This window comes from Melospiza melodia, chromosome 12, assembly GCF_035770615.1.
Source record: "Melospiza melodia melodia isolate bMelMel2 chromosome 12, bMelMel2.pri, whole genome shotgun sequence".
NCBI classification, from domain to species: domain Eukaryota; kingdom Metazoa; phylum Chordata; class Aves; order Passeriformes; family Passerellidae; genus Melospiza; species Melospiza melodia.
Genome location: NC_086205.1, coordinates 27,464,449 through 27,478,095, shown reverse-complemented (window position 1 = coordinate 27,478,095; position 13,647 = coordinate 27,464,449). Strand labels below are relative to the sequence as shown.

The 13,647-nt window shown below is 55.8% G+C and overlaps 1 protein-coding gene across 1 annotated transcript in view; it reads left to right on the top strand.

Annotated features, from left to right (window-relative positions):
* The first annotated feature begins 7,415 nt into the window (after positions 1 to 7,415).
* Positions 7,416 to 13,647, top strand: part of KCNAB1 (potassium voltage-gated channel subfamily A regulatory beta subunit 1) — a 58,335-nt gene continuing 52,103 nt past the window's right edge. The window contains exon 1 of the mRNA XM_063167448.1: positions 7,416 to 7,699. Within this exon, the coding sequence (XP_063023518.1) occupies positions 7,416 to 7,699 (284 nt within the window). The remainder of the gene's footprint in view (positions 7,700 to 13,647) is intronic.

The window sequence follows — 13,647 nt, the reverse complement described above, 5'->3', positions numbered from 1 at the left end:
GTGGGTGCTGTTGAGTGGCTGTGTGTGCCGTGTGCTGTGCCCTTGCTCTGTGCTCCTGGGCACGGCAGCAGGGGGAGCAGTGCTGGCCTCTCCCGGCACTGCTGTCCGATTGTCTGTCCCTGCTGGGCTGTGCCTCCTGTGTCCCAGCAGGGCCCTGGGCTTCCCTTGGACCTGCTGATGGTCCTGCAGCTTGGCTCTGGCAGGGTTTGGTGATGGTTTGTGTCCTGCACCCTTGCTCTGCCAGGGGATTTGGTGATGGTTTGTGTCCTGCAGCTTGGCTCTGGCAGGGGTTTGGTGATGGTTTGTGTCCTGCAGCTTGGCTCTGACAGAGTTTTGGGGATGGTTTGTGTCCCGCACCTTTGCTCTGCCAGGGGATTTGGTGATGGTTCGTGTCCTGCAGCTTGGCTCTGGCAGGGCATTTGGTGATGGTTGGCTCTGACAGGGGTTTTGGTGATGGTTTGTGTCCTGCAGCTTTGCCCTGGCAGGGATTTGGGGTGTGCTGTGCTCAGCTCAGTCTGTGAGATCATCCTGGGTGTTTGTGGAGCCCTGCTCAGGGTGAGCTCCCAGCCCTGCAGCCCCTCCTGTCACTCCTGTCCTGCTGCTGGTGCTGAAGCAATAATTGGAGCTGGTTGCTGGGCAGGAGCTCTCTGTGTTGTGAGGCAAAGCCATTTCCATGCCCCTGAGCCCCCTGTCCCATGAGCAGCTGGATTCTGCCCTGGGCAGGTTCCAGGAGCCTGCTGGTGCCCCACTGGGGCAGCTGGGCTGTGCTCCCACCCCTCTTTCCCCTGGTTTTCAGTTCAGGCAGTTGTGTTCTGTTCAGCTGTGACATCACTGCAGCATTATGGGGTGAAATACTTACTTTGAGCTGTTCAGTAACATGGAGAATTTCATGGCTGTGCCTCCTCTCTGCCCTTGCCTGGGTTTGTGAACTGGAATCATACTGAAAGTGTTTGTTCCATATTTTTGGTGGCACGCATTTTCCTGCTCTTCCATTCCCTGCCCACACGTTATGGAAATGGGCTTTGGCAATTTCTGCTCCCAGGAAATGCCCAGCTGGTGTCAGTGTGTTATTTTGTCACTGGGGGAGGAGGTGGCACGTCCCGGGCAGTGCTCCAGGGCTGCTGGGGACACGGGGGCAGCAATTGGGGTGGGGGGCTCTGCCTGCCCCAGCCCTGCTCCAGCAGCCTGAGCTGCTCGCTCGGTGCCCTCCTTCCCAAGGGGCTGGTGCTGTGCACCCACAGCTGGCACGGCTCCGGGAGCTGCAGGCACGGCAGGGATTGTTGATTCCTGTGCCCTGCAAAGGGGCTGCTTGCTGGGCAGCACCTGGCCTGCAGGTGAGGCTGGCCCCACAGGGAGCTGCCCAGAGCAGGTCTGTGCCCCTCTGGTCAGCAGGGTTGGGGCAGCTGCTGTCGTTCTCTGGCTGCTGCGAATGAATTGCTCCTAATTGCTCTGCAGAGGGTGCAGAGCCAGCAGCTGAATCCCTGTGAGAGGCAGAGCCCCCTCAGTTCTCACAGCAACGGGCTCGCCCTCGTGGCTGCTGTGTTGCCTTGACAGCAGCAAACAAGCGAGGCTGAGGGAATCACTAAAAATAATGCAAATAATCCAGAGAGCTCTGCGGCCCAGCCCCTGCTGCATTCTGCCAGGCTGCCCCTGTGCAGCTGCAGCTGCACTGGTGTGTGGGGAGTGAAACGTGCTCCCAGGGAGGGCTGGGGCTGCAGGGAGCTGCTGGGACAGCCCTGCAGCTCTCCTGGCAGGAGCCTTCAGTTCCCTGCAGGGAAAAGTCCCTGGAGCTGCCTCCCGACCCTGGGCACCCTGTGTCTGCCATCCCTGGGCACTGTCACCATCCCTGAGCCCCTGGGCTGCTCCCCGCTGTGTTCCTGGAGCTGGGCAGCCCCCCTGCCCTTCCTCAGCTCAGAAAGTTGGGTTTTGGACATTCTGGGCATAAACTATTGCACCGTGAATCAGAATGTCTCAGGGGAGTGGAGTCTGTGCCCCTCAGCCCTGCCTGCAGCTGTGCCATGCCTTGCAGCCCTGCTGGGCTGGTTTGGGAGGCTGCTGTGCCCATCCATCCCAGCAGCTTTGGGTGTTTTGGGATGTTGGTGTGCTCACCCCAACAGCTTTGGGTGTTTTGGGAGGTTGGTGTGCCCATCCATCCCAGCAGCTTTGGGTGTTTTTGGGATGTTGGTGTGCCCATCCCAGCCCTGCTGGGTGTTTCTGTGCCAGCCCTGTGTACTGGACAGCCAGGGTGGAGAGAACCATGACACTCTGCTCACATTTCTCAAGAACCAGTTCTATCTAGCACCTAGTTTACAAACTGATACCTGTAGCTGCCCTGTGCAATTGTTCACCTCGAGTCCTCAGTAAAACATGTCAGCAATTAGAGGAATTTGTATCGGGGGCACTCCCCATCAGTCTCAATTTTTAACATTTTTCTGCTTGTGAAATGATAAAGTACTGTGAGCCTTAATTTTTATCCACAAATAAAAATATTATGTTTGAACCTTGGCGTGACTTTTTTTATTTTATTTTTTAAGGGCTGATGTGTAAAACTATATTATGAATAGGAGCGTATTTTGGGTTGAGAAAGCTGGTTCTATGGATGTAATTGATTTAAATGTGTGCTCAAGAGCCCCAATAGAGCTCTTTAGAGGATATTTCTCCTTTCCCAAGTGGTTGGGAATACAGAGATTAATATAAAGCTGCTTGCAGGATTTGTTCGCACAGGGGTTTGGCATTGGGGAAGAGAGGAGAATCTGACTCCATGGTTCAGAAGGCTTGAGGTATTATTTTATGATATATATTATATTAAAACTCTACTAAAAGAATAGAAGAAAAGGTTTCATCAGAAGGCTGGCTTAGAATAGAATAGGAATGAATGATAACAAAGGCTTGTGTCTGGGACAGAGAGTCCGAGCCAGCTGGGCTGTGATTGGCCATTAATTAGAAACAACCACATGAGACCAATCCCAGATGCACCTGTTGCATTCCACAGCAGCAGATAACCATTGTTTGCATTTTGTTCCTGAGGCCTCTGAGCTTCTCAGGAGGAAAAATCCTAAGGAAAGGATTTTCCATAAAAGATGTCTGCGACAAGCATCCATCCTGAGTGAGCATTCTGAATCCATCCTGAGTGAGCATTCTGAATCCATCCTGGAGCAGGGAATGCACTGCTCAGAGCATGGCCAGACCTGCTCTGAATCCATCATTCATTCTGAATCCATCATTCATCATTCTGAATCCATCCTGGAGCCCTCACCTGCCCAGCAGGGAACGCACTGCCCAGAGCATGGCCAGGGCTGTCCTGAATTCATCATTCATTCTGAATCCATCATTCTGAATCCATCCTGGAGCCCTCACCTGCCCAGCTCCAGCAGCTCAGTCGTGCAGAAATTAAAGAGCCTGTGGGTGCTTCTGCAGCTTGTGGTGCTGGCTGGGCTGGCCAGGGACCATCAGCTCCCTCAGCCCCTGCCCACATTCCTGCAGACAGGTCTGGGTGCCTGGGCTCTCCTTGGCCTTGGGAAACCTTCCCCTTTCTCATCACGGGCTGCTCGGTCACTGCTGGGTGAGCTGCTCATGAGTGACCCCCTGAACCCAGCAAAGAGGGGAGAGCGAGTTAATTAACACAGCCAGGCATCCTCCTCCCCACTTGGGTGTGCTGGGGCTGCCCTTTGGCCCCGCCATCACATCCAGAAATTACTGGAGAAGATAAAAGGCTGGAGAGAGCCACTTGCAGTGCAGATTTAATTTCAGCAGATGAGGCTGCTGTGCCCTGCTGCCCTTCAGGAGGCAGCTGGGAGCTCCGGGGCTGCTCTGGGGTTTGGGGGGACAGGGGTGTGCTGGTGGCTCTCTGGCACAGAGAGCAACACACAACTTTGCAATCATCCCTAAATGAGTAATGATTAGCATTGATCCGGGATTTACAGAAGGCTGATCAATCTTTTTATTATATAGATCATTATTAAGAAACTCATTGCTTTTATAGACAGTTATGATACAGCTGGACCTAACTGGTCCTTCAATTACAACACCATTATTGCTATTAATTATTATTGCCATTAATATTGCCATTAATTATTGCCCTTGGCTAATTAAGAAACTACTCTTTAGTACACAAATCTCCATACCACATTGCACACATTCACAGTAACAGGCGTAGTAAGTTAAGTTGAGAATTGTTTCTCACTCTCTTCTCTGGTGTCTCACAGCCCTTCCTAGAAAGGCCTGGGGAATTTGTGATGCTCTGTGGCCAGAGCTGCAGGTGCACTCAGTGATCCCAGGGGTGCTTTAGGAGCTGTCCCTCTGTGGGACAGGTTTGTTGCTGCTGTCTGAGCAGAGGTTCTACATTTGAGTGCTACTAGAGCAGGGTGAGCCACTCAAACCCAATTAAAGCCCTTAATGAACCTTTCCTGCTGGGGTTTCACTCACCTGGAGCAGAGGAGGGCTGGGCAGAGCCCGAGCTCCGTGGCCAATTGGATCAGGAGGTGGGAATGGCTCTGCTCCCGTGGGACCAGACCCTCGGTTTGCTGAGGGATCCCTGCCAGGCACATCCCACATCCATCTGTGTGTGACATTGGGGGTCACAATTGGCCAGCACAGAGGTGTCACTGGAATGGCACATCCAGCTGAAAACTGCTGAGGAGATTTCCAAGCCAGGTTTAAGGGGCCCCGTGTGCGGTGCATTCACTCATCCCTCCTGCTCCCCCGAGCGGAAAACAGCTGCTGCAGGGGCTTCAGAAGCTGCTCTTATTTACATCTGGAAACAGGAGGTTTGGCTAAAAGGGCTCCTGAGCCAGAGGAAAATGGATTAAAGCTGAGCTCTGATCCTGGGGGCTGCAGGCTGGCAGTTACTGAAATGTTCAGTAACTACATTACTGAAATGTTCTGCTTTAGAGCCAGTGGCACAAACAGCCCTGGGGGTTCAAAGCTCTTCTAGGGCTGCTCTGTCCCTCTGCACCCCTCAGTGCTCCGGGGCCTCCCTCGGCTCCAGGAGCTGGGGATTGTGTTTGATTCCCTGAAAATGCAGGGCACAGGGAGGGGAGAGCCCTGGGACACCCCTGGGCAGGAGATGGTTCCCCTTTCCTGTGTCCAGCTCTGGGGACTGCAGCTGGAATGAAAATCAGGTTTAGAAAGCGTTTTAGGAAGAGACAGAGAAATTTTCAAACCCTGGCATAATTTATTAACAAATAGAAGTTCTATAATATAAGTAATATAATAATCACTTATAATTCATAATGAACTACAGGTAGAGAGCTCCTAAACACGATTCTGTGCATTTATACAACGTGCAGGCAAGTTAGAAATGCATGGGTTTAATATATAATAATTTAACAGATGATTGCCTAGAAGAAGGAATAGAGAAGGAATATAAAAGGAATTCAGGAGGAATGTAGAAGGAACACAGCAGGCAGGAGGAGCCCCAGCCCCGAGCAGGGATCCGTTTGCAGCGCTGCTCCCTGGAGCATCCCTGGAGCAGCAGGAGGGGTCTGGGGGGGTTTGTACCCCAGGCCCCGGCCCTGGGACCGAGGGTTCCATATCAACATTCCACGGCAGCCTTGCTCTCAGGAAATCAACCGTGCTGCAAGTTTTATAAGGCGAGCCGGGCTCTCCTTTCTGCCGGGCTATAGAATGGCCTGAGCATCGCCCCAGGGAACACGCGGGGCACAACGGCCCCGACACTGCGACAGTGCCACCCCAGAGTGACAAATCGCCGGCAGCTGCTCTGCTTTATTCACCTGAGAGAGACTGAAGGCTCTGGGAGCTGCTCTGCTTTATTCACCTGAGAGACTGATGGCTCTGGGATCTGCTCTCCTTTACCCACCTGAGACTGAGGGCTCTGGGATCTGCTCTCCTTTACCCACCTGAGACTGATGGCTCTGGGAGCTGCTCTGCTTTATTCACCTGAGAGACTGATGGCTCTGGGAGCTGCTCTCCTTTACCCACCTGAGATTGAGGGCTCTGGGAGCTGCTCTCCCTTATCCACCTGAGAGAGACTGATGGCTCTGGGAGCTGCTCTCCTTTACCCGCCTGAGACTGATGGCTCTGGGAGCTGCTCTCCTTTACCCACCTGAGATTGAAGGCTCTGGGAGCTGCTCTCCTTTCTCCACCTGAGATTGAAGGCTCTGGGATCTGCTCTCCTTTATCCACCTGAGATTGAAGGCTCTGGGATCTGCTCTCCTTTATCCACCTGAGAGGAGCCTGAGGAGCAGCAGGGAGCTCCTGAGGTCAGCAGAATGATAAACACGGGAGGCTGGGGAAGCACAAAGTGCCTTGATGCAGCTCTCTGGGAGCTTTATTTGGCTTTGGATAACCAACTTCCACACGGAAGGACCTGCAGGATCGTGTATGTGCAATGGAAATATGTGTTGTTTCACTGCTCGAGGTTGGTGTAAAGGCTGCTGGAAACTCCAGAAAAAAACCTCCTTTTCCTTGCTGTGAAGCACTTTAAATTTTAAGGATAAACAGGTTGGATCAGACACAGAACTAGAATGTTTTACAGCTCAAAGTCTGAGTCGTTTTTCCAGAGTTCTGCAAAGTTTCCAGTGAATGGTTTAGTGCCACGTCTACTGAACAGGTTGGATAGTGCCAGGGACCCCGAGCTCCCTTTGCCCCATCCCAGGAACCCACCCGGGGGACACCCTGCGGGGCACGGGGTGACGGTCCTGCTTTGGGGTGATCACAGCGCTTTTGGGGTGATCCCAGCGCTTTTGGGGTGATCCCAGCGCTTTTGGGGCAGTGGCTTTCAGGTCCCGCTGCCCTAGAGGGGTTTTGCTCGGGCTCTCTCGCACACGGCTCTGCCCGTGCTCCCGAAGTGGCTGCTGTGATTAGAGCTGTAATCTCCGTGCCAGCTTTTACATTTCCGACCGGAGAGGGGAATTAATGCGATTCCCGTGTCCGCCCTTCGGTGCATTTAGCAAACACCGCTGGCTCGGGAGCGGCCGGAACTTTGTTCTCATCCTCAGGGGGACCAAATCCCCAAATTCCTGCGGACCCCGTGGAGAACGGAGGTTCCTGCTGGCTGGGGCCCCCGAGGAGCTGCATGAGGAGGAGGAGGAGGAGGGGATGGGCACGGGGATGCTGCGGGGCACGAACCGCGCCGCAGTTGGCCCGGGCCGGCCCACGAGGGGCAGGGCTCGCCCTCAAGGTGACACGTGTGGCCTCACCCCCGACGGTCGCGGCGCCGGGCGGCCGCACGGCTTTTCCAGAAGGCTCCAGAGGAAGCCCTCGCCGCTCCGAGGCCGGCAGGGGCGCGGGCGATGCCTTTGGGGGCCGTGCCCCGGCGCAGCCCGCACGGCTCCATGAGGAGGGCGCCGCTGCCCTCGCCGGCCGAGCCCCGCTGCCGTCTCCAGTTACAGCCCGGAGGGAGCGGCGCGGCGCGGTCACTCGGCATGAGGCGAGGCTGAGCGCTGCCCTCCGCGATGCTGGCGGCGCGCACCGGCACCGTGGGCGGCAAGGGCGCCGACGAGGCGCTGAAGCTGCGCAAGCAGTCGGTGCTGTCCGCGGGCAGCCGGGAGCGAGCCCTGCGCGGCTCGGCCGACGGCAGCAGGGACGGCCAGGGCCAGGCCCGGGCCCGGCCCGCGCAGCCCCAGCAGCGGGCGCGGCGCCTGGCGCTGCTGCGGGAGCTGGAGATGAACTGGTACCTGCGGGTGTGCGAGCTGTCCCACGAGTTCACCATCGCCTACACCACCGGCATGCCGCACAGGTACGTCCTGCCGCTGTCCCGTGTGCTGCTGGCCGGGGTAACCGTGGCAGTAATCACAGGAACGGCAGCAGCAATAATAATCGCAGAGATGGTAATAGTCATAGAAAGGTCCTTGGCTTTGTGAGTCTGATTTTTCTGGTTATTCTGTACAGAGATGAATAGCCTGAAAACTTCTCTGTTGGTTCCCAGAACTTCTCCGGCACAAGCTGTGTGCTGTTATTGAGCCTTGTTTCTAACTTGCCCAAGTGACTGTGGTTTTCTTTGAATAGAGTAGAAAAGTCGCTGCTGTCGAGCAGGGACCGTGTGGGTGGGGTGGCAGGAGGGTCCCTGTCCCCCCTCCCTGCCTGGGAAGGAGCCCCAGGCAAGGGGAACCTGCAGCGTCCGCATCTCTCGTCCCATCGGTCTTAAATGTCGCAGCCTCCAGAATCTGATCTGCTCCTTTAAAAAAATATAAGGGGATCTTGGTATTAGTGGAAATTAGACGTGCGAGTCTCTAATCTCCTGTGCGGGGTCAGACCCTCGCTGAAATCGGAACCGCAGCAGGAACGGCCCGGGCGCGGCTGCCCCAGAACCGGGAGCAGCTCCGGGACCGCGGGGACGGGAGGGTTCCTTCTCCTCCCCTGGGCTCTCCTTTTCCTCCCCTGGGCTCTCCTTTTCCTCCCCTGGGCTCTCCTTCTCCTCCCCTGGGCTCTCCTTTTCCTCCCCTGGGCTCTCCTTCCCCTCCCTTCGGGGGCAGCCGGGGTTCCGGCTGAGAACCGGCCGAGACCCTCCCCAGCCCCGGGCAGGGTGGGGGTGCCCGCAGCGCCCGGCACAAACCGAACCCTCACAGATGTGCTTGGGCAAGAAATTAATTAGAATGTCAGGACAGTAACAATTAGGAATGGGATAAGTGGAGGAAAAAGGAAGTAAAACTGGGAGAGGGAGCGAGTGGGTGTTGGTGCAGGAGTGTTCACAGGCACTGAGGGGAGCACGAGGGGTCTGGGGGCTGCAGGGAGCAGATTCTGGGCCCCGTGCCCCCCAGCCCCTCCAGCCTGTGGTTGGCACCCAGGGGCTCCAACAGCACCAAAAAACAAAGGGCTGGGGAATAACTTGAGGGAGAGCTGAGTTTCTAAAGATCCACACAATCCCTGATCCTCCAAACAGCAAAATCCTCGTGTCCAGAGAGCTCAGAGGAGCTTGCAGGGATATTTCTCAGCGCTGGTTCACCTTGCATTATAGATGAGCTGGGGCTGGCAGGAGGTAAAACCAAAGGCAGCTGCAGCAGAGATCGCAGGAACAGCCCTGGGGTTACACTGTGGGGAGGAAACACGGAGGAAACACGAGGAAACACGGAGCACTAGGAGGGACAGCCTGGGGACAGGCAGGGACAGCCTGGGGACAGGGCAGGGACAGCCTGGGACGCTCCCTTAAATGTCCTTGGGCTGCAAAGAGCTGTGTTGAGATCCCCCTGCACCCCTGTGGGATCAGCACTGTGAGAACAGGACCCCCACCCTTGGGCAGGACCCTCCTGGGGACACCCAGGGCCACCCACGCCCTGGTGTGACAGTGACACAAGAATAACGGGGCAATGCCACTGCTCCTGCCAAACTCCCCTCTGTGACATTGAATTATGAGCTTTTCAAATATATTCTGGGGCTGGGATCAGTCTTTCTTTATCTGCTTTGAAAGATTTAAGGATTAGTTGAGTTCATGATACATCCATCACTTGATTATTTAACTTATTTTTCTAATGTATTTGGGGCTGAAATGGGGTGAGTTTTTAAAATAGAAGAGTCTCAACATCTGCCTCAGTGGCATGAACCAGACCTTGGCAGGACTGTCTGCTGTGACCAGAAAAGGTCACCGTGGCCCTTCTGGGATGAAGAGCATAAAAACCATCCCTGGATTGTTTTTATGGGGGGCCAGGTTGGACACTGGGGCTTGGAGCAGCCTGGGGCAGTGCAAGTGTCCCTGCCATGGCAGAGGAGTTCAGAACGGGGCAGTCTTTAAGGACCTTTCCAGCCCAAACCATTGTGTGGGTCTGTGAACCAGAACATTTTGTTTGCTGTTCGGCAGTGGTGAAATCACTGTTAACATCATCATTTGGTCCATGTGAGCTGTCCCACCCCGGGAGGCTGCAGAGGAGGAGTTCCCAGAGCAGGTAACCCCAGCTGTGAGAGCTGGCAGTGCCCTGAGACAGAACAAGATGTTCCCGTGAGCTGCAGAGGAGATGCCTGCAGAGTTCATCCGGCCAGCCAGGGCCCGAAATACACCCTGGGAGAGTGTTTGCTGTGTGTTTATTGGCCTTGGGTGGAATCCCAGGCAAACATTTCTCATTATCTAAATATAAGGCCTGGGGAATGGGGTCAGTGCTCTATTCCCACAGCAGCCCTCACCCCTTGGAGAGCCGGGCCAGGAGAGGTCTCAGCAGATGAACAAGATTGCTGATCTTGGCCAAAATCCACCCTGGGCATCTCCCCAAGGGGGCTGGGTGCAGGGGGCTGAGGAAGGTCTGGGAGAGCAGCTCTGCCCAGCTCGGGACCGGGCACAGGGACGGCATTGGGCTCGGGACCCAGCACAGGGACAGCTCTGGGCTCGGGACCCGGCACAGGGACGGCCCTGGGCTTGGGACCCAGCACAGGGACGGCATTGGGCTCGGGACCCAGCACAGGGATGGCATTGGGCTCGGGACCCAGCACAGGGACGGCCCTGGGCTCGGGACCCAGCACAGGGACGGCATTGGGCTCGGGACCCAGCACAGGGATGGCATTGGGCTCGGGACCCAGCACAGGGATGGCATTGGGCTCGGGACCCAGCACAGGGATGGCATTGGGCTCTGGGACCCAGCACAGGGAGGGCATTGGGCTCTGGGACCCGGCACAGGGATGGCATTGGGCTCTGGGACCCGGCACAGGGATGGCATTGGGCTCGGGACCCAGCACAGGGACGGCATTGGGCTCTGGGACCCAGCACAGGGAGGGCTCTGGGACCCGGCACAGGGACAGCCCTGGGCTCAGAACCCAGCACAGGGACAGCTCTGGGACCCAGCACAGGGACAGCCCTGGGACCCAGCACAGGGACGGCATTGGGCTCGGGACCGGGCACAGGGACAGCCCTGGGACCCAGCACAGGGAGGGCTCCCTGCTCTGTCCCTGCAGGAGGTGCCCAGTGCCAGGCTGGCGGTGGCCCCGGTGTCCCCGTGTCCCCATACACCTGTACAAGGCGGTGTGCCCCGACGTGCCCCCGCCCCGGGTGTGTGCCCGGCGGGCGGGCGAGGCCCCACAGGCACGGAGAGCTGCCAGCTGGGCCAGGGCACGGAGCCCCGGCACCGAGGGGACACGGCTGGAGAGGGTCCTGCAGCTGCACGGGCTGGGGCTGGCCCCGAGCCACAGTGCCCGCCACCATGGCACCGTGGGCTACAGGGACAGGGCACCATGGGCTACAGGTATGGGGCACTGGGGCTGTGCCACCATGGCACCGTGGGCTACAGGTATGGGGCACTGGGGCTGTGCCACCTCAGCACCATGAACTACAGGTATGGGGACACTGGGACACCACGAGCTACAGGTATGGGGACAGGGCTGTGCCACCGAGAGCTGGGCATGCCTCGGGGGGCTGGCAGCATCCTCAGCTGCCTCAGGGTCTTCTCTGATTTCTGTGGGTGGCTTTGAGCAGAGCTGAATGCCTGCGAGCTGTTCTCTTAAAATGCTGAATTTGATCTTTCTGTTCCGTGCTGTTACATCTTGGAATGGTTTGGGGTGGAAGGGTGACAGTCCATCTCATCCACCCCTGCCATGGCAGGGACACCTTCCACGAGGACAGGCTGCTCCAAGCCCTGTCCATCCCTGCCCTGAGCACTTCCAGGATCAGGAAAATCACTCTGAATCTTCCAGCTCAGGTCCTGAGCCCCTCTTTGTCTTCATGGAGCAAATGGACTGAGAGCCCAGACCCCTGGCTGGGTTCAGGATGGAAATGTGTGGCTTTTGGGTTAGAAAGGGTGTCCAAGGCAAAGGGTGCCACCCCTGCAGGAGCTGGAGCAGCCTGGGGACAGGGGTGGGTGAAGAGACACTGGTGTGCTCAGTGCAGCAATTGTCATCGTGCCTTGCTGCCAAAGAGGTGCCCTTTGAAAGGATGATGTCCTGCATGGAAAGTCTACAAGTTCTGTCTCCTTCTAAGAAAAGCAAATTGTCTTTGAAGCATTTGCTTTCCCAAGGGGTTGATCCCTGCCTGTGGCTAGTCTGAGCTTAAAACTGAAATAAGGCACCGTGCCTGGTGTTCTTGTGGATCCAGCTCAGTTATGTCCCAGCTTTCGCTGCTGGATGGGGAAATTTGGTGACAAAAAATTTCCTGTCTGTCCCCAGAACAGAAAATCTCACTGCTGTCCCCAGAGAGATCCCTCATTCACTGGGGCTTCTGGCCTGGAAACTCCACCCCCTTTAATGAGAAATTCCTTTGCCCCTTCTGGTGATCCCAGTCCCACCTTGCAGCTGTGTTTGAAAAGGCTGGTGTCCTTTCCAGGACAGGAAAATCCCCGTTTACCCGGTTTCTCCCTGATTCTGCGCTTCCCACGTGTCAGCCCACACAGACACGATTTAAAGCTTTCCCCTCACTGAGGAGCAGAGGTGTGGGCTCAGAGGGCTGCCACGAAGGGCTGTGATCCCCTCCTGAAATGTGTTCTCTGTGTTCTCTATCTCTGCGTTCTGCTGCGCCAAAACGTGCCCAGCCCGGGGGAGAACCTGCAAAGAGCTTGGGGAGAAAATTTCTGCAGGGTTGGATTTGGATGGAGAGGGGGTTCTGAAGCCGCAGAAAAACATAATTAATGGGAGGCTGTGGGGCTGGTGTGGGGCAGCTGGGGCTGCAGGAGCCCTGCACACTCCTTCAGGCCCCTCTCTCTGTTTCTTGACTCGGGCAGGGGAGTTTCCCTCGTTCAGCAGAGCCATCAGTCATGGGCAAATATAGCATGAGTTTAATTTGTGCTGAAGCTGATGGATTGGAGCCCCTGCTCCGCTCTAAGTGTGCGCATTGCTCACGGCTGACAGGAGCAGCTGTAACTCACCGAGGAGATTTATCCTTGGCATGGGCTGGGCACAGGGCTCTGCTCGGGGCAGGGGCGCTCCAGCAGCTCCCACCTGCTGCTCCCTCAGGGAATTTCTCTTACAGAGCTACAGGGACTCTCCTGTCTCACTGTGAGCTTGGGCATTTTCCTCTTCTGCCTCCTGGATGTGCTTTAGCTCTCCATGGGTCCAGTCTGAAGCCAGCACAGCAGCAGCTCCGTTTTCACTAGGATTTATTCAATTACACGTGGGAAGTAATGAATTGTGAACAAGAAACACTTGCTGAACACTTGTAAGCTGGTTCATTTGCAGGCTGATCAGCTCTTTTCCCTTTCACTGCTTCAGCCCGTGCAGCCCAGTTCTGCTGTCACAGAGGAGCCCAAAGTGCAGCAGTGCCCGAGCTTGGCTCATTTATGGTGACAGCAGAACTTCTCTCAGACGGAGCACCATTTACAACAGAGTTTCTCTCAGATGAAGCAGCATTTGCACCATTTACAACAGAGTTTCTCTCAGATGAAGCAGCATTTACACCGTTTACAACAGAGCACTGTCCTCCTTTGTGACTGTTCTCAGGGGTCTGAGGGTGAGGGAAGACATGTAAATCTGACTCCATGTTTCAGAAGGCTGATTGATTATTTTATTATATATATATATTACATTAAAACTGTACTAAAAGAATAGAAGAAAGGATTTCATCAGAAGGCTGGCTAAGAATAGCAAAGGAAAGAATGATAACAAAGCTTGTGTCTCAGACAGACAGTCCAAGCCAGCTGACTGTGATTGGCCATTAGTTAGAAACAACCACACGAGACCAATCCCAGATGCACCTGTTGCATTCCACAGCAGCAGATAATCAATGTTTGCATTCTGTTCCTGAGGCCTCTGAGCTTCTCAGGAGGAGAAATCCTAAGGAAA